The 25,492-nt window shown below is 38.7% G+C and overlaps 1 protein-coding gene across 16 annotated transcripts in view; it reads left to right on the top strand.

The window, feature by feature from the left end:
• SLC10A7 (solute carrier family 10 member 7) overlaps nt 1-25,492 on the top strand; it is a 151,915-nt gene that overhangs the window by 70,958 nt on the left and 55,465 nt on the right. For 12 of the 16 annotated variants that reach the window (XM_080588689.1, XM_080588685.1, XM_080588686.1 and 9 more), the window contains one exon: nt 24,499-24,534. Coding sequence is in view for 10 of the 16 variants with exons in the window: in XM_080588699.1 (XP_080444825.1) it covers nt 24,499-24,534 (36 nt within the window). In the remaining 6 variants the exon portion in view is untranslated. Of the gene's footprint in view, nt 1-13,469; nt 15,290-17,760; nt 18,576-24,498; nt 24,535-25,492 lie in introns of those variants that run through there. The other 4 variants (XM_080588687.1, XM_080588681.1, XM_080588688.1 and 1 more) reach the window with 3 other exon arrangements.

Consider the following 25,492-nt stretch of genomic DNA (forward strand, 5'->3'; position numbering starts at 1 on the left):
ATTACTTGGGTGGTTAACTTTTCAGGAAGGTTCTCTAATAGAACAAGATTTTACATTTATATTAATGTAATTTATTTCTCTTAAGTTTTCCAACGTTTCTTATGTCAGCGAATACATTTGCATTTACTGTGAGCTTGTGCTGGTCATCTGAGATTCTCCAGTGTTCTGTTGTGCCTGAAAACCTGTCTCTGTTGAATACCTTATTCCGCTGGGTAACAGATTTTGTTGAAGAACTTATTTTTATCTGTTCTCTTTGTCCAAAGGAATAAGTATCATGTTGGAGGAAAATCTGATACATTTTGCTAGCAGATCTATAATACTGAAGTGCATAATTTGGCAAGAGCTTGGGGCTATTCTCCTAGCTGTTGGACATTTTACATCCCTCAGCCACCAGCGGTACATCTTGATTCATTAGAAAATGCTGAATGGGTAGGCTTTGTTTCCTCTGCAGCCTGGAAGTGTTCAGTCAGAAAGAGAACAGTGTCCTCCGTTATGGTGTTGTAGCTGTCTGTATAAGAAGCAGATGCACGATACCGAGGCAGTGGATCAGCAGAAAGCATCTAATTGCCAACAGAGATGACATTTCTCAAGTAATATTCAGACTGACCAAGCGGTCTTGAAGGCCATAGCTACAGATAAGTTCACCAAGGCTTGTACTGATAAAATACTTATTTCTAGAGTCTTTGCTGAGCTACTCAGAAGCTAACTTCAGTGAAAAAGGTGTTTTTGTGTCTCTTTGACCTTATAGCCTATTTTTTGAACTCACTATATTCTTTCATAGTTCTATCTGCAGATTATTAGGGAGCTTTCTGTTGGATCCATTATTCTTCAGTGACTTACTTAGATTAATTACACTTTATAATTTAATTATCTTCTTAATTTCTAAAGTTCACCTAATGTGTAGGTAATAGAACAATGGAGAGAGATTCCGTGGCTGCTAGGTTGTATTGTGAGTCTGGGTGGAAACAATATGGTTTTTTGATGGAAATAAGTTTATTTATTAATTGTTGGAACTGTATTGCAGTAAATAAAAACAGCCATCATAGGTCCCCCCTCTCCTTTTTTTTCCATTTTGGTTTAGATTAGCTAACTTTAAAAAATAATAAAAGCAAGTTTGGTTCTTTTTTTAATTTAAAAACAAAACACAAAATAGCTATTACATTTTGCAGTATTTGAGGAAAAGAGGATCAGTGTGATACTCTTTGCCATTTTTGTGCAAACTCACTGGGAATTTCTTCATTGTTAATAACGAATCACAAAGAATTGGGTTAATCTCCAGGTGATATATCGCATTTTTAATCATTGCTCTCTTGTTTTGCTGAAAAAAAAGTGTAGACATAAATGTGTCTAAATCCTTATTACCTCACAGCAGCTACAGAAGGTGCTCTTGGCAGATGTGTGTGATGTGGGTGACAGTAATGACAGTGAAAGGTGCAGGGCCTGATGGCTACAGCATGAACAACTGCAGCAGCATTTTGGTGCATGGCGCTGTTTCGGGGAACTAGAATTGGCTCCTGAGGCCTTTTAAAAATGAGTCTTCTGGATGGTTGGTGACAAGCGTTGAGGATTTTATGATGTGATATTGGCCCAAGTTAATCAGGTTGAGTACTGGCCCTGTGGTGATGGTTTCTTTCATAGACGGATGCCTATGAGCATCTGGAATGAATCTGTCATATTTCTTACAGCACAGGCAACTTGGATTAATTTAGGTTTGCGGTGGTGCGAGGAGGCACCTTTCAGTCAGTGTTTGTGAATGTATACTCACAAGTGGTACTTCCCAAAACTACTGATGGAACAAAGTTGAACTTGGCCACGGGGGCAACAAACTTTGAATGATGTCTTTGGAAGAACAAGGCAGGGAATGAGGCAGGAGTTCCTCGGAGGTGGAAAAGAAAGAAAATGAAGTCAGGAATGCATTTGTAGAAAGGTAAGGTGCTGGTTTAAAGCTACTGTCTTTAATGACTGTGGTGGACAGTCATTTTGATCTCCCTGTTGTAGCCATCTATGGGACTCAAGGTAACTGAACTCTGGTTCCCCATCCATTTGTTCTGTTGCCATGCTGGTGTTGTCAAATCACCTAACTGGTTGGGTGCATTCCATACAGCAGTCCTTTCGACAGGCAGAGGATCTTCACTCACAGCCTTTCTCTGTTTGCTATTCCAGTGAAGTGTAAGTTAGTGACTATATAGCATACATGTTTTACCTAGTTTTACAGTTTCTTTGTTGTTTTCACCATTTCATTGATCACTGTTCTCTTCCTTTAAGTGTTTTATCAACTTGGCAGCTTTGTAAGAGAAATATTCGGAGTGGCTCATCTTACTAAAAGGTAATGATGACTGGCCTCATCTCCATGACGTCAAAGTGGGATAGTTTTTATTAAAAAGTTAGGGTATTTTTTATTTAAAAAACAGAGATGTCCAACTGAGTAAGATGAGCACTTAACTACCCTATGCTGCTTTGAATACATCCCTTTTGATAATTTCAGCTGTGTATCTTGATTTTGGAAACAAGACTTCTATGCAAAACAGTATCTTTCAGTGGTCAAAAGCAGGTAATTTCAATTACACCTTCAAATAAAAGTCACAAGATGTCTGTGTGCACTTATAGAAATGTCTGTGTGCACCGTATGACAGGTTTATCTCATAGGGTTAAATATGAGTGGGGTTTTCCTTTTTTTTAAAATGTAGTTATTGATAGAAGAGGGAAATACAAATGTAACAAAGAATAACTAAACATGCTCTTCGAATTTCACTTGACAACAAGGATCAAAGATAAACACACTGCCACCTGTTAACATGGTATGAAAGGTGAGCATTGTGCTCTACTAATTTATTTTGTTCTATTTGAAACAAAGTTAACCAGCTCAGACTTAGTGTTATGTCAATAGACAGATCCTCTTTCAATTGCATTGTTTCTGACATACTGCTTCTGTTGTTGGTACGAGAGATGCCTCTGTTTCATGCTCATTTAGTCTTTCATGGACACTATAGATAAGCTGAGACAATAGTTTTCTTTCATCAAGCAGTCACTGAAAAAATAAGATATAACTATAGTGCTCATTAAAAATTATTGCTTATCTTTTCAGTGTATGCTCACCATTTTGTGCATGTATGCATTACACAGGACTTGCATAAATATCTTGAGTGATCTGTTGAGGGCAAAAGGAGGATGACTTTTATGAAAAATACCTCATGCTAACATAAACTTTCTGTAGTTTGCACAATCTTTAGTTCAGGTGCAAGTCTTCTTATCGATATGTTTCCTTTGTTATATGACTGTATTGTCAGCTCAATTTTCATGATGTTGTTAGAGCTTGAAAGCCTGAATGTGTGCAAGTGAACTATTCTACTGCTACTTATGATACAGCACCACGGTGGGACAGGAAGCTTCTCCATTCTTCGCAGTTTTGGTTGACTCTGAGTTATGTACTAATGAATTTGTATGCAATTCTGAAAAGTTTTGCCGGTTAAGGGAAAAGTGTCACTAATAGGCAGTGACAGGCTCAGGAAATATGTGCAGAATCTGCACCCTATGATACTATTGCAGCATTCTGATCTAGAAGAGTAGGGAATGAGTATGTATGCAGTGCAGCTAAGAGCTGGGCTGAGGGGATGTTGGAACATCCCAGTAGAGCTGCAGCTGTGAGGGCCCAGGGTTCACCACAGGGCGATTCTTATTTTCTGCACAGTGGGCAGGACTGAAGTCCCATTTTTTTGGCTCTGTCTCAGGTGTCCAAACACTCAGGCTAGAGGCACTCTGTATCCCATGCTCTGGTGGCTGCAGGTGGAGGGCCATGACAGCCCTGAACGAGTTGTTCAGTTTATATAGGTCAGGCGTAAATGAAGGTGAGCTCTGCAAGTGAGGCACCTATGTTTCCCTGTGCGCTCCTCTGAACAAAGAGAGGTGGGTTCAATTTGCCTATCCATACTTTTGCCATCTATGTAAAGTGAAATGTGTTTGTAAAGTGATAAAGATAATGCTGCGTGTCCTCTTCCTTCCTCCAAATGAAGTAAATCTCTGATGAAACAATGAGCTGCTGAAGCCAAGGAAGCTTCTAAGCAGGATGCGGAGATAAACTGGTAAACTAAATAAACATGAACTTATTTCTGTGGCCACATTTGACAGCATAGAAGAGGAATAAAAGTTTGAAATATACAAAAAAAAATACATCTTCGGCTTACAAATTTAAATTACTTTAATACATGAAATGGGTATGGAAAGTAAAATCATTAATTAAAGTTATTATCTCAGATACAGGAATTGGATAATGAAAAGGAAAAAGTTGAACTACCGGTATTTATATTGCATCTGCAAAGCCTACCATTGTTTTCCTCCTTTGTGCTTTATAATTTTAAGGTAGCAACACAGCAAGTTGAATCCTGATTTGACCTTACGTGCCTGGCTGTTCAGCTCAGTGGTTTCCCTGTAGAAATAGAAACTGACACTGCCTTGCTTGAATTTTCTTCAATCAATATGAGTGTGACACAATACAAATTATACAGTAGAATAGTATTTAAGAAACGCTTATCTATTGATACAGATGGATAGAGAAATAAGTTTTTATCTAAGAGCTTTCAAGGTATTCTTCAAGTGAAATGGAACCCATGGAATGACTTGTGTATTTCGTTACTTTTTTAGATACATTTTCTTCAGCTTTGTTTTTTTTTTAAACAGTATAGAATTCCTTAGTATAAAAGTTAGCAGAGTAAATGACTGCTACTGTACATCTAAAATGTAGCTATATAAAAATATTTATGCATATATTTCTTTAACTTTAAAAACAAACCCTTAGAGGGTATGCATTGTGAGCACAAGTCTACAGTAGCAGAACTGTTAATTTGCCTGACTAGAAATATTAACCATACTATATCAAATAACTGCCAGAAACAATTCCCCACCATTCCCCGTGACTTCATTTTAATTGATTTTTTTTAAACTTCCACCTTCTGAGATTTCGTTTACTCTGACAGAATGTTTATTAAATGTGTAAAAAGAAAATTGTTTTGTAAATTGTTTCCGAGAGTGTTTTTATCTTCCATAAATCGGTGGCTCATTTAACATTTCCCATCTACCTTTGTTTTCCACCCCCATGCTCTGCCTCATTTGTTTCCTTATTGGATTTGGTGATTAAATACTGATCAGCTGCTGGTCTGATCAGCTGGGCATATTGCTTTCTTTTAAACATTTTTCATATACACCCTGAGGACAGGGTTACACGAAGTTACAAACAGAGTGGGTGTGTGGTTAGTTGGTACCATTTGATCTGCTTTACAGATGATGTTCAACTTGACAATGAAAATTTGTAAAACTGATAATTGAAACAGACCCGTGTGTTACAGCAGAAATAAACAACCCACAGCAGTCCAAAAGGGCTCGCAGTTTGTCACTTTACATTGCAGAGCCCTAGTTTGTGTTCAGGCCTCTGATGCTAAACAGAATATAAGATACCATATGAATATAAGATACCATATGTTCAGTTGTAATACTGGATATAACTACAGTACTGTAATTAATGTAAATTAATTATTCCCTATTCTAAATCCGTTGGAATCGGTAGATTTACGGTGAGGGAAAGCTGGAACATCATGACAGCGAAGTGTGCATATTCGTTTGCTTTGCCCATAGCTGTGTATGAATGGTTTCTTCAGTGGGAGCCCTGAATGATAATTCCAGGGCTGGATTTGTCTTTTAATTGTTTACCCCTATTTCAGAAGTACAGTCAGAAATGAACTGAACAATTAAATAATTCTGTGAAGTGCTGATTCTTCTAAGGATGATTTAAATCTCTTCATTGTTGGCTTGGGAACAGTTATACCAGCCTGATGGCAGTAAGTTCTTTTGCTCTCAAGATTTCAAGCCTACTTCTTGATACACCGAGACTAAAACTTTCTGTGAATATTTACAGCATGTGTGATAATGAATATTAGTTCTGGAAAGCAGTTATCATTTTAAATATACATCCGTAGCTTTCTGTATGCTCCCTCTGTCCTTTAATGAACTAAGTAGCAGTACTTATTCATCTAAGCCACTTGATCTTCAAAAACCTAAGGAGCGAGGTAGGGTTGCGACAAGTATCACTTCACTTTAAGTACTGGGATCTGTGGCTGCTCTTTCCAGGCATTCCCTAGGTTTCACTCCAGCTGCCAATGAATTCTATTTCTTGGTTCTGTAATGTAAAAACAGGTACCAGAACACAATATTCATCCTTTGGTTGATGCCCTGATCAGATAATTGCTCATCTCTGTGTGTGGAAAGTAAACATAGAGGTGCTCTTCTCAGCCCAGATGGGCAGCAGCTGTGGGCATGCAGAACAGAGGGATTTGGGCACCTCTGTCATTCTGCTGATGTGTTACTAGGCCGCTACAGACTTGTTTGCACTTGGAGGCAATGGGATTTTATAGAGAACAAGTTCAGAGTGGGCATCACAGTTCTACTCTGGTAGCACTGTAGCCACTTTAATGACTGTGGCTTTCTACCTTTTTGATTACTTTTGGTAATTTTATTCTTTCTCTTCTTTCTTTATACTTTGCTCATTCTGTGACCTTTAGAAAATGCACAAATGCTAGGCAATTAGGCTGTATTTGTCTGGAGATGTATGCATGCACGTACATCGCATAATGCTACCAGTGGTGCAGCTGAACACACACAAAACCCTAGCCAACTGTACCTATGCTGTGCTTCTGTATGCCACGCTACAGTAGCTAGGTGTACCTGACTGCTAGTGAGTGTCCTAGCTGGCTGGTTATGACCCAGGTAAAACAGGTGGATACAAGCTAGGACTGAAAACTTCATAACAGGGAACGTCTGCGTGCTTGAGGAGACACATTTATACCATCTACTTCAGTGCCTGAGTTAGATTTCTGATGGAGCTTAAATGCAAAGCCCAGGCTGCTAACCTATAAGTTTAAGTTACATTCCTTAATGCTAAATGGTACAAAGAGCCTTCCTCTGCCGGCACACAGTGTTTAGTAGAGGAGGTTCTACCATAATATAGATTGATAATAATTTATCCTGCACACATGCTAATAGATTTGTGGAAATATGCTCAAATTATTTCACGTTTTTTCTTTAGTTTGAAGAGCTTTTCAGATCTTTCCTCATTCCTAATTTCTCAGCACTGTTGTGGATTGTAGTTGTGTCTTGCAAATTATTTCCTCCTTTTTGTTTGACTAGTAGAAATATTAGGCATGGTAACCACAATAAACATGTTTGTATAGCTAATAGTAAAACTATCAAATGGATTTTGCGTCATTAGCTGTCAGGGCTGCAGAAGATGAGTAGTTAAGTGAGTAAGTAATGTGTAACATTATCATTGACGGAACATTTCTTACCATTAAGCTTTCAAACTCTTATTCAGCTGTCAACACATGGGCACTTTCTGGAGCCAAATTCTCTCATGCTGTGCACTGCCTGCAGCTCGCCTGAAGCTCAACTTTGACTAAAATTGTTGATTTCGCTTCTTTTAGCCTTGTTCTCATTTAGCGTTAAAACCTGCTTAGAGTCTGCCTTTTATTCTGTAAAGTACACATGCATGTGTCATCCCTCGCACACTTCTGATGTGAAGTTAAGATGCTCAAAAGATATGCTAGTAATCGCAATGAATAATTGATTAGAAAGGAGTCTGGCAGTGTTAATTGTGAGGTGCAGCTGAGTGAATGCCAAAACAAAAGCTCTTCTAAATGTTTCCGAAAACCTTGTAAAGTCTTTAGCATTGAGCAACAGGGTCAGTGCACTGAAGTGGAATTTAAAGGAGGTTCTTGAATGTAATGGATTTTGACTTCCCTTTGTCATGTGCCTCAGTGCATCATTGATTGAGCACTCATTTGTTAAATCAGCTGTGTTTTTTGCCATTTGTCAGAGCATAGACACTTACTGCAGCCTTTTTCCCTTTAAACGTGAGTTTCTTGTCTTAATAAACCATGGGCGTAAATTAGTTTTTATCTAAGGTAATCAATTTTTCAAGCAGAGAAGCATGCGAAGGTGGTCACAAAGAAACACTTTGTGAGGTTTTGTTTTCATAACTGTTAGAAGAAAAAGGAAAGATCAGGGCTATATTTTAGCTGAAACATTGATAATTCATGTCTCTAAATTCAGCTCCCAGCAAAATGCTCAGAAATGATTTTATTTGGAAAGCTCTAAATGGTGTGCATTGAATGAGTAGTTCAAGGTAGCCAGTGTTCAGTCAATCCTTTAAGAAATGAGCGAAGGAAACCTGAGGGTTAAGGACCAAGCAGGTACTGTACGTTTGCAGCTATGCGAGATGTTCTCTGATTAGTGGAAAGGCTAATTACCTGGCGTATGCAGGAGTGCTGTAGGTGCCATGCATACCTGATTAGAGTTCTGACAGCAGGGCAGAAGAAAGAAGACCTTGAGAATGTGCCAAAAATATCCCTTTATGTAAGCAGATGCTATTACCCTTGGAAGAGAATAGTCACTTAGCCAGAATGGTTATTGCTGCTAGTAATAAGTATTCTACAGATGGGCCATCAACTTCTGAGAAATGTACATGTGCGGTATTTAATACAGCAATTACTTGTCAAGTCTGGAAATGTTCGTCTTGATGCTCTGTGCTTGCTGGATAAATGACCAAATCAGATTTATTTGCCGATTGTCATCAGAGCACAGAGTCTGAGCGAGGAGTCGGTAGTTGTCACAGACTGAAAACAAGCTGACATTTGGAGTTTTTTCAACATTGATACTGGTAATGAAGTTAGAAGGCGTTTCTTGATCTCATCACTAAGTGAGAGTTCTTCCAAAACGTATCTATGGGAAAACATGGGGAGAGCCTCAGCATCCTGCTGGATATAGGCTCCAGTGTGAGGTACGCTTGGAAGTGAACCCTCTAGGGGACTGTACTTTGTCAGTCTTTTAGGAAAAGGTTTTGAGGAGGGAAAGGACAGAGAGAGGGACGGAAAGGAGAGAGCCTGGGGAAGGCAAAAGCTGGTCACATTGACAGGAGAATTTAAAACGTATCGATAGCATAGAGTTTAGCACTGTAACTGTCTCAATATAGAATCACAGAATGTTAGGGATTGAAAGGGATCTTGAAAGATCATCTAGTCCAGTCCCCCAATATAACTAGAATGAAAAGGGATAGAGAATGAATTGTCAGCCCTGATATCACTTCTTTTTAAAAAATGGAAAACAACAACAAGAACAACAACAACAAAAAAAAACTTTTTTTTTTTTCCTGCAAGGTGCAGAATGCCGCCTTTATCCAGGATGAGATGTAAATGTTCAGCACCTTTAGGCTTGGGTCCATAATAAGCAGCAAAGTAAAATTGCCACCCAGTTGCAGGTGACTAGAATGAAGCTGCATTTTCACGTATTATAGTGAATTATGATAAGTTTAATTGCAGCCATGCGTTGCAATTAATAAACATGTTTTGTTTTGCTTTGTTGGCAAGTGCGCTGCAGTGACACCTGCCACAGTTGCAAAAGCTGTCCCACACAGCAGAGCCCTTTGCTCTTAAACCCGCTCTACAAGTAGCTTGTAACTTAAGCAGATGTTTTCATTTCTGATACTGTCAGGTGCTCAGGGAGAGTTTCTTTTTTTCCTGTCTCTGGCTCCCATGGCTCTATGAAAAGTGTGAGTTTGAAACCAAACAAAATAAACCTTCAGTCCACATCTTTGCTCAGCCTTTACATGTACATTTTCCTGTTTTGAGCTCTTTTAAACTGCAGCTATCAGAAAGAATAAAATAGTGCATCACCTAGTAGAGTACTGAAGTGATCATCCAAGCAATTTTCTTCTCCCTGAAGCCAGACAGCCAAAGCTTTTTATTACTGACTGACTGAACTTCCTCTGTCTGTCTGTCTAGGTTGCTAGGCCACCTACTTGTCATGATTTGTGATGTTAGATGCTTTTGATTGTAGGCAAAACAGAAATGCTAATTTAAAAATAATATTTACATTTAAAAAACTCTCTTGTATAAGATGTGCTATAAAACTGCTGGGTTATTTTTGATATATATATATATATATATATATATACACTTTTTTTTTTGTGGAATGCTCTGGCAGGCATCTGGCAGACTGCTCCCTGGGAGTGCTCTCTTGTTCACAGATCCCAAAGCTCTTCTCAGAAAAGCAGGGTGCTTAAAGTTTCCAAAGACATTTGAGAGCTGGCAGCTCATTTACAGCACCAATACTGGGAACAACCAGTCCATGTTATTGTTACTTTAACCTACAGGGTGATTGTTTCTGCTCTTAATATGAGAGAGGCTGGTCCCTTTTGTGTCAGGTTTGAAAATGAAGGTGATGGTGGCCTTGTACCCTTCTAATAGCAGGGCCTTGATTTAGCCACTGTCGTGTTACGCAAACCTGTCTTACGTGCATTTGCATTGCTGTACAGGTGGAACTGCCTTAGAGCTGTAACAAACAGTTATGTGCAATTGTAAATAGCCAATGCAGTTATTTTTTTGACTGCCACCTGTGTGAGTATGCAGCAAAACTTCAGGAATCTTTTTCACACTGAAATTACATTTATAACAAAAAAGGCTGATAATAAACTGATGGTGACTACAACACGGGGGTCGGGATCCCTTCTCTGAAATATATTTTGCATACGTGGACAGCCAGGAGCTGTTGTATTTCTCACTTGTAAGTCATTGTCTGCAGAATACTAGCAGGATCTGTGTTTAACACCAGGGTGAGGCTGTTGTTTAACCCCTCCATCTGATGGGGACTAAAGCTGCTTTATAATGAATAACCAGTAGTTATTGACAACTGATACTGAGCTGGATGATGGTGTTTTATTTTTCGTTATTCTTTCTTTTGGAATAGTTTCAGCTGGTAGATATCAATGGTGCATAACACTAACATGAGGTTGTGTACCTTAATTTGTGTTAGATCAATTGAGGAACCTGAGAACTACTTTGAAAATCAGTTCACTTATTAATCTTGGGATGGCTTAAATCTTACAACTCTCTGAGAAACTCACACGTTCAAGGTGGAGATGGCGGGTGATTTACTCCTTCCCTGACTCCTGTGGAGAGTACTGTTTGCCAGGTGAGGCAGTTCATGGAAGAAGTTAATCATGACAATAGACCCAAACAAGTCTCTTGTTGGTTAGAAAATCCTACAGGTCCTCAGTAAAAATTAAGAGCCTTAGGGATGTGTTGTCCAGCTAACCAGGTTCTGTGAATGTGTGTTGTCCTGTCATTTAACTGATTAGTTATAAGGGCTTTCACTTTCAAAAGGAATGTATCCTCTTTGCAGAATGGGAATTATCCTGGATATGGAGGACTGGGGTCTTTAGAAGTTGAATTCCACAATGATCTAATCCTGTACAGTGAACTTCCAGCCTGGCGGTGGTGCTGTGGGAAGAGCTGGGGCAAAGCCTGGGGAGGGAGACCAGAGCTAAAAAAAAAACAAAGGTAGGCTGAAGACCTGAGAAGAGGAAGGTAGAGATCTTGGACAACATCTTTCCATTTCGTAAAACATTTCCTTGTTTTACCTCTTCTAAAGTAGGAAACACCTTCCAAGTTAATACTGTCTTGCCATTTGAACCCTTGGGAGTGCAAATCAAAAAAGGCTTTCTCGTGGGGGCTGTGAAGGAAGTATTTTCTCTTAATTTGGTTCCACTCTCACACGCCATTACCCTTCCCTGCCTAGGCAGTCTCTGCTAGACTAGGACTGGTTTGTTTTCAGGAACAATTTTGCCCCTCCAGAAATACTCTGTTACGTTATGGAATCAAGGATCCACATTTCAGAGCAGATGATTTAAACCAAAACGAGTGTTCGTATCAGATGGTGGAAAAGCAGGCTCCTTCTAACAGCAAGTTTGAACAGTGTAACCCATACAGGAAGTTGGAGAACAAAGCCAAGTTTTTGTTTGTCCTACACTTCCACCTCTCCTTCCCCCACTCTTTTTTTTTTCTCTCTGATTCTTTTGGGCTAAAAAGTCAGAGTTTTCAGCTTTCTACAACTTACCTGTTCCAGTATGCCCAGTGCGTGCAGATGTCACCATTTCCAGGTGAACAGTGACATGTCACCTTTGGCAGAGGACACCCTACAAAGCACTCACTGCAGTGCACGTGGGTCTCTTGCTTGCTGCCTTACTCGGCTTCATGCCAGTTTCCTGCCTCTCCCTGTGCTAATGTGAAGTGGGCAGCGCTGGGCAGCCCGAGAGCCTTCCTAGATAGCACTTCTCTCTCTGTTTGCAAGGGAGATGGCAATGGTGAGCCCACAATGACTTGTGGAGGTGGTTTTTTGTTGGACCTGCTAGCACAAAATCAGTGTAGACAGCTCTCTTTTAATGAAACAGAGCTGTAGATTCAACCGTTTGCGTGCATGCTTCAAAGTGGTTATTTCTTTTAAGAAGGTGAGATGAGCGATTTAGGGTGCTCAGCTAAGTGGCATGCTGCTGTAAGCAAGACCTTGTTCAAATGGGTCACCTGTGACTTTAGAGATAGCATGTAATTGAAAAAATGCTGCTTTTTTTTTTCTGGTCATGAATGAGATCCTCATCCATACCCGAGGAATAACATTTTAAAAAATGTACATCTTCGAAGCAGATGGTTAAACTAAAATAAAATTACAAGATATTCTGAGACCCGTATGGCGTTATTGATAACAAGAATATGGGCTTTGGCCCACCCTACTCCAGATGAACAAAAAGCTACATTTTCTTGTTCCAAATGTGCATGTTGGGCATTTTAAGACATGTATTAAGCAGATGTCTATGCTGTGGGGATATCCAAAGCAATGCAAAAAAAAATGCAAAACAATACCAAAGTTTCATGCTTTCAACCCTGTGTTTGGACAATAGGCTAGAGAGGTGGATGAGCTCTTGCAAAAGCACAAAAACTTGTCACCAGGAGAAAAGAAGCAGTTTTTACTGCTTGTATAGAATTGGTGAAATGGATGATAATCACTGCGGTCGTGCTGAAGCATGTTTGGAGTCAGAATTCCAAAACAACTTCTCTGCTATAAAATAGTCTGGTAACTCTTCAAACAGAATAAAGATTTTTTTTTTTTTGGTTACTAAATGATCTTTGTCTGCACCTAGTTAATCTAAACAGAATCACTTTTCTACAGTTTGGTACTTTTAACCTTTGTGTGCTGTAGTGATTTGTGATTTTTGAGGCAGTTATTATATTATCTGCCACAAAAAGGTGCTTTATGTTCCCTTTTCCTTATTCACTCATTGATAACATATTCAACCTGTGAATGTTCAGCAATTTATGCACAATTCGGCTGAATACTGTAATAATCCATTCTAAGCATTAAAAACAGTTATCACAAGGTAACATTAGGTCAGCACACAGAGTAGGCTGTTCAAATCTTATTACTGATTGCTGAAGATTTTCTTCAGTTGTTTTTAAACCATGTAATTCCATTTACTATTTGCTTCTGGAAAAGGTGGTGTGGCAGCATAATTTGAGTTGAGACATCTTGCTTTTGATTCCCATTTGAAAGCAAATGCTTATATAATTTAATTTCTTACACAAATTATTTACTTCCAGGCTTTTTGAAAAGAAGGCTGCATCTTCAGTCCCATCTTCCAAAGTGGAGAATATTTACCCACCTACTACTGAAGTTCCTACAGAAGTTGATGTTATCAAAATACAGTGCAAGAGTTACTCTGGAATTTATGCAGATGTAGAAAGCAAGAAAGATTTAGGGTTACAACTGGGTTTTCAATCAGTTTAGTTTTTGCATGTCCTGTGGACATTTTGTAATCTGCCACCCACCCTCCCCAGGGGGTGGATTGGTAGTGTACCAGCTGGTGTGGTCTGTTTGGAAAATGCAAGATAATCACTCCTGCAAGACTACAGTCACAATGTCTGTAGAAATGTATTTGGGAAAACTAAAAAGAAATAATAGATTAAATAACCGCATCCTTTCTAACATTGTCTAACTAATTTATTAAGATCTGCATATGTTTAATAATGCTGTTGTTTTTATTGACTGTGTGGATATGTGTTTGTGTGCATTAAGTTTCTTCTTCAAAAACAATTTTATTTGAGGCTGAACTTGCTGGGTTTCCTGGAAGACAAAACCGTTTTTTCCCCTCCCTCTATGTAAACCATGCTATTTGACTCCTCTTCAGTATGTATTCATTATCTTAAAATAGAAACAACCTCCCCTCCCTGTGCTCAAAATCAACATTATTGTTGAATTCCCAGGCCTAAGAGAATACTGGTTGCATTACAAGCAAATAATTTTCTATTCTGTATGGTAGAAGAAACCATCAATTAGTACAAAAAGGGTTAATCATATTTCCCTTTTTAAAATACACCTTTGTTTCCTCTGTCTTGTGTTTGCCAAAGAAGATAGAATGAAATGGCAAACCTGTTTTTGTTCCTTTTCAAAAATCCCTGACAAGCCCATGACACAGGCTACTGCTGTAGCTGTACATTTCTATTCATTATTGATGACTTGGGGCCAGGCAGGCAGCACAGAACACAAGCAATATAGATTACCATATTGGGGGCTGGGTCTGGGGGGTTGTGTGTACGCGTGCGCACGCGCACACACGTGTGCGTGTATTTTGGTTGGGTTTGGCTTAACGCTTTGGAAATGCTCAATTCTGAAAGGAAATCATATCCGGGAACAATAAGGGAAAATAGAGCGAATGAGCTTTGTCATGCATTTTAATAAAACAATTTTGGGCACTTAGACTAAAGAAGAAAAAGAGAATATATGAGTGAGCTCGCTCACAAACTAATTATTATTAATTTAACTTTCTAGCAGTCTTGGCAGCAATCCTGAAGGGTCCTGAGCATCATTTATCCTAAGGGAATTTGGAGAGCATTTCTCACCCTACAGAGTGTAGGTAGCACCTTTGCTGATAAGGAATTTTGCTGACAAAACAAATGTAAGCTGTCTAATTTGTCTGTATTGATACTTATAGAGTAACAATGCTGTTGGTCTGATTTGAGAGGAGGGGTAGTATCTTATTTCACAGGTACCAGAGACCAAACCCATGGTTTGGGTGAGTGGGAGTAGTTATTCCAGCACTTTATAGATTTTGAAGTGGTATTCCTGAATAGTGAGTCACCAAGAGACCTTTGCAATCCCAATTAAGTGTTTTATTACTGCTGTTTAATGAATGAACGCTTACGGGTTTTTATTGGCACAACGTTCCTGCCCATTATATAAAGTTTTTCTTCCATATCTGATAGAGGAGTTGTACATTTTTTTTATACTTGTACTGTTTGAGTTTCTTGGCTTTAAGAAAAATGAGGGAGATAGGAGTTTATCTAAACAAAGTACATATGTTAAAAATATGAAATGTGTTTTGGTTCAAATATCGATGGTGTGTTTATGTTTTTTTTAAAAACTATTCAGTTTAGTTTTCAGTTAGAAGGAAGGGTATCAAAAGAAATAAATCCATTTTGACGACTGCTTATTTCTGTAGTATTTGTTATAGCTTCTCTTCCAGGTTTCTGTAATTTTCCCTTATGCTTCTGTTTTCTTTTGCACAACTGATAATCAGAGCACGAAAAGTTAATGCAAAGTTTAGTTAATTCAAAGATTATTGTTCTAAAACATTTTATATATATACATATACACTTCTGGAATAAAATACTGAGTTCTAGAGAGTGATTAGGTCCAGCTCACAAGGAAGATCAGAAAAAGCTGGTAGGGACCTTTCTCTGTATCTGATCTCTGACCTTGGACATCACTTTTCCAGTTCTCTTTTACATATTGAAGAAGCCTTTGAAAAAAAAAAGAGGCTGGTGTAGAGCATAAGAAAACCTGCTTTCTCTTGTTTTGGGAAGTAGAGGTGAGAAACCATTCCAGTGGAAGAGGGGCATTTAACTATCCCAAAAAGAAATATCAGGCAAAACATGATGTTTGTTTAGTGCATTCCTTTAATTTCTGTAGTTCTGGTTTCTCTTAGTTGTGACTGAATACTCTTTAATGTGTTTCAAAACATGGAATCAACTATATGGCTAATTTAATACTACAACTTCTCTTTTAGAAGGAATTTCTTTTCCCTGGAAGGTCCCACAGCACCATCTAGTGTGCCATCGTTTCCTGCTATTAAATGGTGTTGTGATAGGGGTGTTGAGGCTGGCATGTTTTCCTATTAATGTCTTCCTATTAATTAAAATTAGGATTTGCTGGTTAATGTAGGTAGATTCACTTGTAATTTTCTTTTTCAAGAAAATATACATGAAAATTAAATGGAAAAATAACTTTTTTTTTTCTAAAATGTGTATGTTACTGCATTTCTGTTTCCTACATTCAAAACAAGGAGAAATTGTAGTGCGTTCTTAGCACTGCACTACCATACATTGCACTTGACATAAGCTCCAAAGCATGTAACTGTGCCTTATATCCATATCATGCATGCAGCTGTTTATCAAGAAAGGGCCATGCTTACACCTGCAGGCACCCTGATCCCCCAAGCTGCTCTGCTTTCCTCCTCAGTCCCACTAAGGCCTTGCTAGGTGCTGTGGGAACCTTTCTGCCTGTGAGAAGTTACAGGATTGTGTCAAAATGACTTTTGCAAAGGGAAGGGGATCAGTCTGAAAAATGCACAGGTGGGGATGATTGAGAAGTCCCTTTCTTCCTTTTATGCCTCCTCTAGGGAAGGCCCACCTAATGGCAATGTGTAAATTGAGTTCCTGTGCTGATGTACAGAATTAGTGATCTTGTTCTCTGATGACACTGCACAAGAAATAAATCTGAACAGGAACAGACAGTGGTTTAATGAGCTGGAATTTGGAAAAAGTATTGTGCATATGAGGAAGTTTAAAAGATTATCAGGATGAGATGTGAAGGAGAGGGAGAAAGCATTGGGGCCAGGAATGATGGTCAGCAAGAATGACAGAAGAGGAAATGGGAAAGAGCTGGAGCTACTGTCTCGGCGGTATCATTGCATGCACTGAAGATGTTAACAAGACACCCAACTTCTTGCATTGTGCAAGAGAGCTAATAAAATGTTTCAGGAGGGCGCTGCAAGTTTGAGCAGGGAGTGTGGCTCGCTCCTGTCCCAAATAGGCATGCAAAGGCTCTCCACGACCCCTTTGGTCACGCACAGTAGCGAGAGGTTGCTGCAGCTGAAGGGAAGTGCAGCCAGGAGCAGTTTTCTCAGCCAGCAGCATCCCCCTGTCCATCGCGGGAGCTATTCCACATGCTGCCAGACAACTCCTGTCTCACCGAGTTTCACTCATGCTAATGTAAGCTATCAGGTTTCAGGATGCTTGACAGAAGCACTTATTTCCAACTCTGATTAAGACTTTTTTTTTTTTTGTATTTTGTGCATCATTTCAAGTGCTCTTCTTCACTTTCAAAGCCCAAAGAAGTTTTTATAGTTACTTTAAAACTCAGGGTCCTTACTGACTTTACTGTTTCGTAAAAAGAAAATTTCTGATGTGTTGAAGATGCCCTCTGCTGGGAAGCCAGGCAAACTATATTTATATGGAGTTTTACCTTTCTGAAATACTCATACTCTTCGCTTAACTCTCTACCCTGTACTGGAGCCTGACCCCTCAAAACTGCTGTAAACAATAGTTTCTCCTTTTGATTTTTTTTTTCCACTAAATTTACAACACAGGTAGTAATGTTATGCCAGTATTTCAGACCACTGTATTTCTGCCCAGGTTCTGTTAAGTACTGATTTCTAGCTGCTTTAATTAATTTTGATACCGTGTTGATTTCGTACTTGCATAAAGTGTGTGTAAGGGGAACATTTGCATTTAGTAATTCCTAATAAATAATGAAAATACTTTTGGTTTCTATGATTATCTGATGCTAGTACACTTTTTAATATCTTTTTTTTTCAAATTTCCCGTTCCATAGAAGAGAACACCAGGTTGTCACAACAGAACAAAGGTGGTGCAATGTCTGGAACAATTCACGAAGTACTATGCATAATCTCATAGTTGATATGAAATCTGGTTTATTTTGTCTCCTTCAATAAAGGAAAAGCCATTTGACACAGCACTTCTAATTTTACAGTTTTGTTATTAAAATCCAATATTGGCCTAATTCGATAAGTTGCAGCTATTGTTGTACTTATTTATAACTATAGTTGAATTTGGGTTATGCAAAGCTGTATTTTCAATTTTGTATTGTAGTTCGTTGACTTAGTGCTGTAGACTGAATTTAACAAAACGTGTGAATTTAACTTTGTTTTTTTCAATATCCTTTTGCATTTTCATATTGTATATTGTGGGGAGAATGGGTGTATCTAGCATTCTAAAAAGTATCAATTCATAAAGCCTTTGTTCTTCTCAGTATTCAGATCAGTCATTTGATATAAAACAGTACACTAAAGAGCTAAATTAAATATTTCACTCTGAAGTCCTACAATTGTATAATCCTTCTCAAGACCAATAACATCTTTGGAGTAGCTGACAAGGAAGGGATGTGAAATAGGAGACTTTTAGAAGCCCATGTTCTGCAGTTTAAATAATTTGGAAAATAATAAAATTGGAAAACAAAAGACAAGTGGTTATTTTGGAATCATGAGCTTCTGTGATGTCCCTGGGGGAGAACAACAAAGGAACACTGAAGATGCGTTGTGAGGCGGTGACTGAAATCACAAGCACAACGGAAAGTGTAGTTCTAACTCTACCTCTGAAATTGCAAGAGGTGAAAACCAACACTTACGTCATTTACATGGACTGTTTGTTGTTTTTTTTTTGGGGGGGGGGGGGGGGGAGGAGAGTGTATGCGTCAGTGTGGAAACTAAGAGATCTAGTTCAGCATCTAATTTAACACAAATTTGTCATTTCCAGTGTTGCCTTTAAGTAGGAACAAATGAACAGCATAGTTTTTAAAGCCATGCTTATACAAATACTGAAAGCTGCTCAAAGAATCCAGAAAAAGGATGTCTCAAATGCACCTGCAGTCACTTGGTCCATGTACTAATGCACTGAAATATTTTCCAAAGTATTGAAATTGTATTGAAATTAGACTTGAAATTGTATTAAAAAGGTTTAATAATCAAAACCTTGAGATGTGCAAAATTCACAGTTGCCTGTGCAACCCTTTTCTGTTAAGACTCCATTCATTACACAATGATGGTTTCACAAGGCCTTGCACAGGCCCTCACAATGTGACTTTTAGTTGTTTTGCTCTTCTGGTTTGAAACCAAAGAAGTATATTTAGCGTGGAGGTTTTAAACTTGTTCTGTGGTGTGTGTCTCGAGGCTATGCATCATCATTCTTGAGAACTGGGAGTGGGTGAAAGAAGCGGGTAGGCTCCTCTTTCCTGAGATTTTTGGCTGGTTATTCAGGTATATGAAAGCCCTGTTTCAGAAGTAGGAGTCGATCTTGTTGTAATGTCTAAAATTAAGATTACTACAGAACAGGTCAGCATGGGACTATATTTTAATTCAGCCTATTGAAGAGGGTGTGTAATGTAATGTCCTATCCAATAAGCAGTATTTTATGCAGGCACCATGTCACAATGTGGAATTGTAGAGCTGTGAGGGTTGAGTGTAGGAGAAGTCTTGCTGTCCTTCTCTTGAATAGATGGAGTTGACTTTAAGAGCTGTTGCAGTCTTTACAGTCTCTGTATCATGTTCTATAAGCTTTTGGGCCTTTGGGATAGCCCGCTTGTTTTCCTGTTGTGATGGTACCAGACTTTGAGAACATCTACTTAAGTGTATTGTCAGAAATTTGGTACTAGTTACCCTGTATTGCTCACAAACATACCTAATTCAGACCTGGAAGTACTTTACTAGGGGCAGGGCTACTATTTGAAATGAAAAACATTGTGAAGTGGTCTGCAAATTTGTCAAAAAAAAAAAAAAAAAGAAATATATTGGGTGGCACACAAAAAAACAAACCAAACCACCACCACCATTTCCAAGCACAAAAGCAAGAAAACAAATGACATAAGAAGAAACAGAAATAATACATGTTTTGAGGTAAAGTCCATCTCACACTGCAGGCAGAAAAACTGCCTAGATTGGTTTTAGTTGGGAGGTAGGGTGGGGAGGGACTTGCACTTTCTTTTCCGAAAAGTGGCACTGACTCTTGAAGAGGGAGCGAGGGGGACAACAAATATGCAGTACTGTTGTCTCCACATATGTGGAGATTGTTTTCTGAATGCATTTTCCAGAGTTCATAGCCAGTTTTCTCACATATTACCCTATCAGTAGTAATGGAAAAGCCATCCGGTTAACTTGTTAGTAACCTTTATTCAGTTTATAACTTAAGGAGGCTTATACTTTTGCTCCTTTTGTGCCCTGCACTAAATTACCTTTAAGCACATGAGTAGGTAATTGATTTCAGAAATTATGCATTTCTTCTGTGCCTTGATTACAAATATATATATATATAATATGCATGTATTATGTATTATGTATTTTTTTTGCCTTCTAGTCCTACTTCTAACAAACCAGAGGCTGCTTTGGTTAAACTTTTTTTTTTTCCCCACTTAGTAATTGCCATATGTGTGTCGTACTGATGACCTGTGAGAATGAAGAAAAATTGCATGGGAAATTTGTGGGTAAAGGAAACGAAGGAAAGTTCACATGTATTTCATGCCTCATTACAATAATCCTTACTTGTCTTCTACCATGTGTCCCTTTGGATCTGTGCCCACTTTGCTCTTACTATTTGCATAATTTCTTTCTTAATGATTTGCCATTATAGATTCAAATCCATTATGTTACTTCCTTTTGCTGTCCAATTTGGCAGCCAATTACATGTATTGATTCTACATATTCTCTTGGAGAAGAAAACACCTTCTAATATCTGCTCTACAGCAGTGCTGTACTGAATGAAACCTCTAAAAACCTTCTGAACATATTTTATCTATACAGGGCAAATAGCAATTAAATGCATCTCCATGTATCCTCCTTCCTGCTAAAGGGCATGTGCACATGCATGCACACACATGTATTTAAACTCTGTTAAGATAGTTTAATGTGAAGACGTGTTTTATGATACCGTAAAAAGAAGTGTATTTACCAGTACCTAATTTGACTGTTCAGACTCCTATTTTGTATCAGTGTCTCAGGTCAGGCTGAGATTTTGTTTTCTTCCTTTTCCACTAAAATCATTGAAATATATTCAGTCAGTCTCTCACATCAGAGGTGTAAATGGATTTCTTGAAAGTTTTTCTGCTGATGGCAAACGGCAGTCACTTTACAACTTTGACTCCATTGTGGGCAGCAGTCAGAAAACTTAACACTCCACCCGAACTTTGGAGATGCTAAAACTGTGTAATGACCTTGCATTCTCAAGGGCAGCTGCTCGGCTTCTGCTGGAAGTGCTAATCTACAATCTGTCTATCTCCATACACTGGGTGTTTGACAGCACTTGCCTGGAAAGCGAGGCAGGGAGTCAAAGTTAGATACTTTTGCTCTTTGATGGTGTTTGTGTCCGATGGACTTAAAAACAATAGTCTTATTTTTCCTTCCCACTCCTTTTTTTTTTTTTTGCCTGTCTTAGTCACATCACACAGGGCAAAACATGCCTGGTTAACAGCCTTCTAGCTGGACGGGGTAGAGTAACCATTCTCTTCCTCCTTTTCGTCTGGGTGAATTACATTTTGTTTTTACCTTAGAAACCTAAGTCATTGTCTGTAACTTCTGTCAGTTGGTTTTAGACTGAACGTGCTCTGTATGTTATTCTTTAGTGGGTCTGAATTGAGATGCGTCGCGTAGTGCTTATGAGCGTATTGAGGAGCACGTTTCTAACGAAAAGGTAATGTGTTGAAGTCAGGCAGTGTGTGCAGGGAAAGGTAATACCTTTTGTTAGATATGCTTTAGTCATGTGAATCCTTCAAGTCTGGAACAGAAACCTAAAGAGAAGGGCTTTTGCACATAAAAGCACACCAGTGTGTTCATATAACACATAAATGGGCTTTATGTACACAGGGTTTGGTTGTTCTTTTCCAGCTATATCAGGCAGTCTGATAGCAGGCTCTCTCCCCTAACAAATCTTGCCTTGTTTGCCCCTGTAAACAATCACAGTCAGCGCAGCACCACAGACTGAAAAAAATCCTTGGTATTAATGTAGTCCTTGTTTTTTCCAGCGAGAATTCCATATCAAAATAAAACATTAACATCAAATTAATCTCATTCTGCAACAGCATCTATTTTTTAGTATGAACTTGTCTGTACTGTCAGGTAATTGTTTAGCTTCCCAGGGAATTGCCTATGTGTTGCAAATGGGCAAATTCAACCTCATAAATCCTTTCTGTGGTGAGACAACGGGAAACTTACTTCTGATTATCAAGATCTCCAGGTTTAATTGCAAAACTTTCTAAAGAATTGCTGGAATTGACCTTTTGAACACTAGATTTTCAACAAGCACAGTCAGGATTCTATTTATGATGTATAAAGGGATTCTCTTCCCCTCCACTTACAGAATTAGGAAGAAGTGTTACTGTCACAGAGGTAACGTTTTCTTTTATGAAATTACATGCTTTGAACTAGCAGCTGTTGTTGCCCATTGCGTTAGTATCTCAAAGCTTCCATAGCAAATATGTACCAAGTCAGAGGTCCCGTCCTAAAGAGGAAGGATGCTGTCTTTATCCATCATCGAGATAAAGCAGAGGGTTGTTTTCTTTTGTTTTTACCTTTGCATTTTTCTGTAATGTATAAAAGTGCTGTGGGATGCTCTGAGGTATGAAGCACACAAGAAATGGCTAATGGTGCTGAATCATTGAGATCCTTCAGGTTTAGAGGAGAGCTGGCTGTAGGTGCATCGCCTCCTGCTCCATTCATGCTCCACGTTGCTCATGCCCAGAAAAATCTGAAGTTGGAAGCCTATTCCAATTGTTTTCTGCTATCCCAAAACTTCAAGGTGCTTAGGGAGTACTCAGCCACTTGCTACTGTTTGAGCTGTGCAATGTAGTTGTCAATGGGGAAAAGGGAAGAAGAGGCTCAGGTATTCTTAGTAGTTTTTCCAGAGTTTGCCCATTCTGATGAAGTGACTGCTGCATCCGCTTTATACAGATCTTACTGTCAGCTCTCCATTCTAAGCATCGTAGATGCTGCTGTTCACAAGTTCAGCTCTTAGTGCCTCCTCCCTTTCTCAGCTTCTGTTTCATCCTTTACAGCTGATGTACTTGAACATCTATATTTCTTTATAACTGTATCTGCATTTTGGTCTAGGCTTCCCTGTAAACAGTGAGTGACTCCCTAAAGCAATTCTTACTGCTTCTTCTATTTCTAGTCTTTTATGATCCATCTCAGCTGTGACATTTGCAAAAAGATAAATGATTATGGATAGCTAGGCTGTGGGGCAGTCAGATACAGCATATATTATTAATTTCAAAATATGTTTTAAAATTCTGCAGAGTCTTCAAGTTGTATAGCTTATCTGTTGTCTCCTCTACCCTTCTTGTGGCATTTACTTCTTGCATTTTGTTTTAAGAGTACAAGAGGAGCTCTGTGTGCATAGTGGGCACTAGTGTCTGAATTAGTGACTTGTTGTGGACCCAGAAAGTAAATACAAAACTAGTCATATAAGGTTTTTCTTTATATTAGCTTCCAAAATATTTAAGTAAAGGTGTGTTACTCAAGGCTAAATGAAAAGCTGTCTTTTTATTTAATTATTTTTTTTGTGTGGAGACAAAACCAAACAGAAAATAAGCATCCTTAAAGATGAACATAAGCAAATTTTGTACTGTCATTCCTTATACCATGAAGTTTATGAATAGCCAAAGGAACTGTTCTTGAGAAATGTTTGGATGAAGAACGGTCTTGTCTTAGAGAAATTCTGAGCAAGCTCTGTGAATTAGCATACATTAAATGATAAAATAATTTTGTTGAGCAACAATAAAATATTGAAGTCAGATGGAAGGATGATGGGGAATTGCTCTTTGCAGTCATGAAACTGATGCATGTCATGTTAACTCCCAACCCAAACAACTCATTTAAAGATTTGCTCTCATGAAACTTAAAACCCTCTGTTTTGTCCAATCATCAGCTTTAAACCTGTTCCTTGTCAGTGAAGACAAAAAATCCTTTTGCTTGCGTCTGCCTGGGGGATGTGGAAAACGGAGGTGGTCCTGTGTGATTAAATTAGATGAAAGACTTGCCTTCTACCAGTGAGACACGAAGTCTAATCAAGTGAAATGAGTTTTGAGATCTCAGCTCATTTCCTTGGGGAGTATCAGTTTACATTACACAGTCACGACACCTAATTCATCACAGTTGATGTGGCTTTTGCTCAGAAGAAGACTTGGGATTGGGTAGCACGGGACTCAATCACAAGTCTTCCCCTAAGGAGGGGCAGCCTCATGGAGTTAAGATACAGCACAGTGAGGGGAGAGCTCTAATATGTTTTTTAAAATAATTGATCTGTATTTCTGTCTTTCAGATTAGAAAGGCTTAGGCCCAAAATGGGGAAAGCTAGAGGTAGAAAAAGATAACTTTGTACTGAGTATAGTTGATAACATGATCGACATACAGATGCTAAAGAAAGTACACTGAAGAGTGAAGTTGAACTTTTTGTCACTTAATTTCCACGATGTTGAATGGCATTTGTGTATTTCCATGTATCATGGTAAAATGAAGAAAAGAGTATTCTACTTCCCTGACTAATGGACATTTTTTTTTATTTCTTCCAGGGCATTGTTGTAACTCCACTTCTGCTTCTGCTTTTTGTAAGTATTGTGATCTTAAGAAGTCTTTTTACTGAGTAATTTTGCATCTATTAAATAGCATATTTAATACAGAGATTTGGGTGGTATAGCCATGCTTAAGTAACGGGAGATGTTTCTGGTTGGTATTTGAAATAAACTGCCTTCCAGAAGGGACATAAAAGCGTGTCACAATGAAAGCAAACAGTAAGTGCACTTTACTGAAAGAAGACCAAAACTTGTTGCTGTTGCAGCATCACAAAACCCTGTGCTGCTGGGCTGGGTCAAATGCAAAGGCTTGCCACGTAAGGTGATCAACCAGTTAGGTGATCTCTTGAAGAGCTCTCACATGCAGGAGTTGAACAAGATTATAATGATCTGGAATGGGTGACAGGCCAGTTGGAGAGAGCGCTGCTGAGATCAACAAAGCTGCACTCTTGGGCAACTAAGCTCATGGGTATTTTTGTGGTAATGGTTAGTGATGTCGGAAGCAGAAAGACAAATGACTGGAGCCCTTGTTTATCACTAAGGTGATGCTGCTTCATTCCTGTTAGTTCAAGACTTTCTCAGTTGTTATGCTCAGTCAGGATCCTCAGAGTCTGGGGTAGAAGGGCAAAGACCAAGTTTTATCTTCAGAATGATAGTAGATATTATTGAATATACAATGAAGAGACTTTAACAGACAGGTGATGGCTCTTCAGTAAGTCCTGTGTCAGCAAGTCTTGATGCTTCTGGGGAATTTGCAGGCAAAGTATGGTGCAAGTTACTGGGGATTGTGGCTTCATGAAGAGGAAGGAAGTAGGCTGAAGCACTTCAAGGATTTCAGGAGAGGTGTCACTTGTCTTGCTTATTTATGTTACTAATCATATGATATGTAAGCCAGCACCCTGGAAAGGGAAGCAAGTGTGGAGTTAGTCTGAAATAATTTGTAAGCAGCAGGTTGTTTATAGCAGGGATGTTCAAGCAGCAGATGTACTATATA

Source organism: Anser brachyrhynchus (genome assembly GCF_964034855.1).
Source record: "Anser brachyrhynchus genome assembly, chromosome: 4".
NCBI lineage: Eukaryota > Metazoa > Chordata > Aves > Anseriformes > Anatidae > Anser > Anser brachyrhynchus.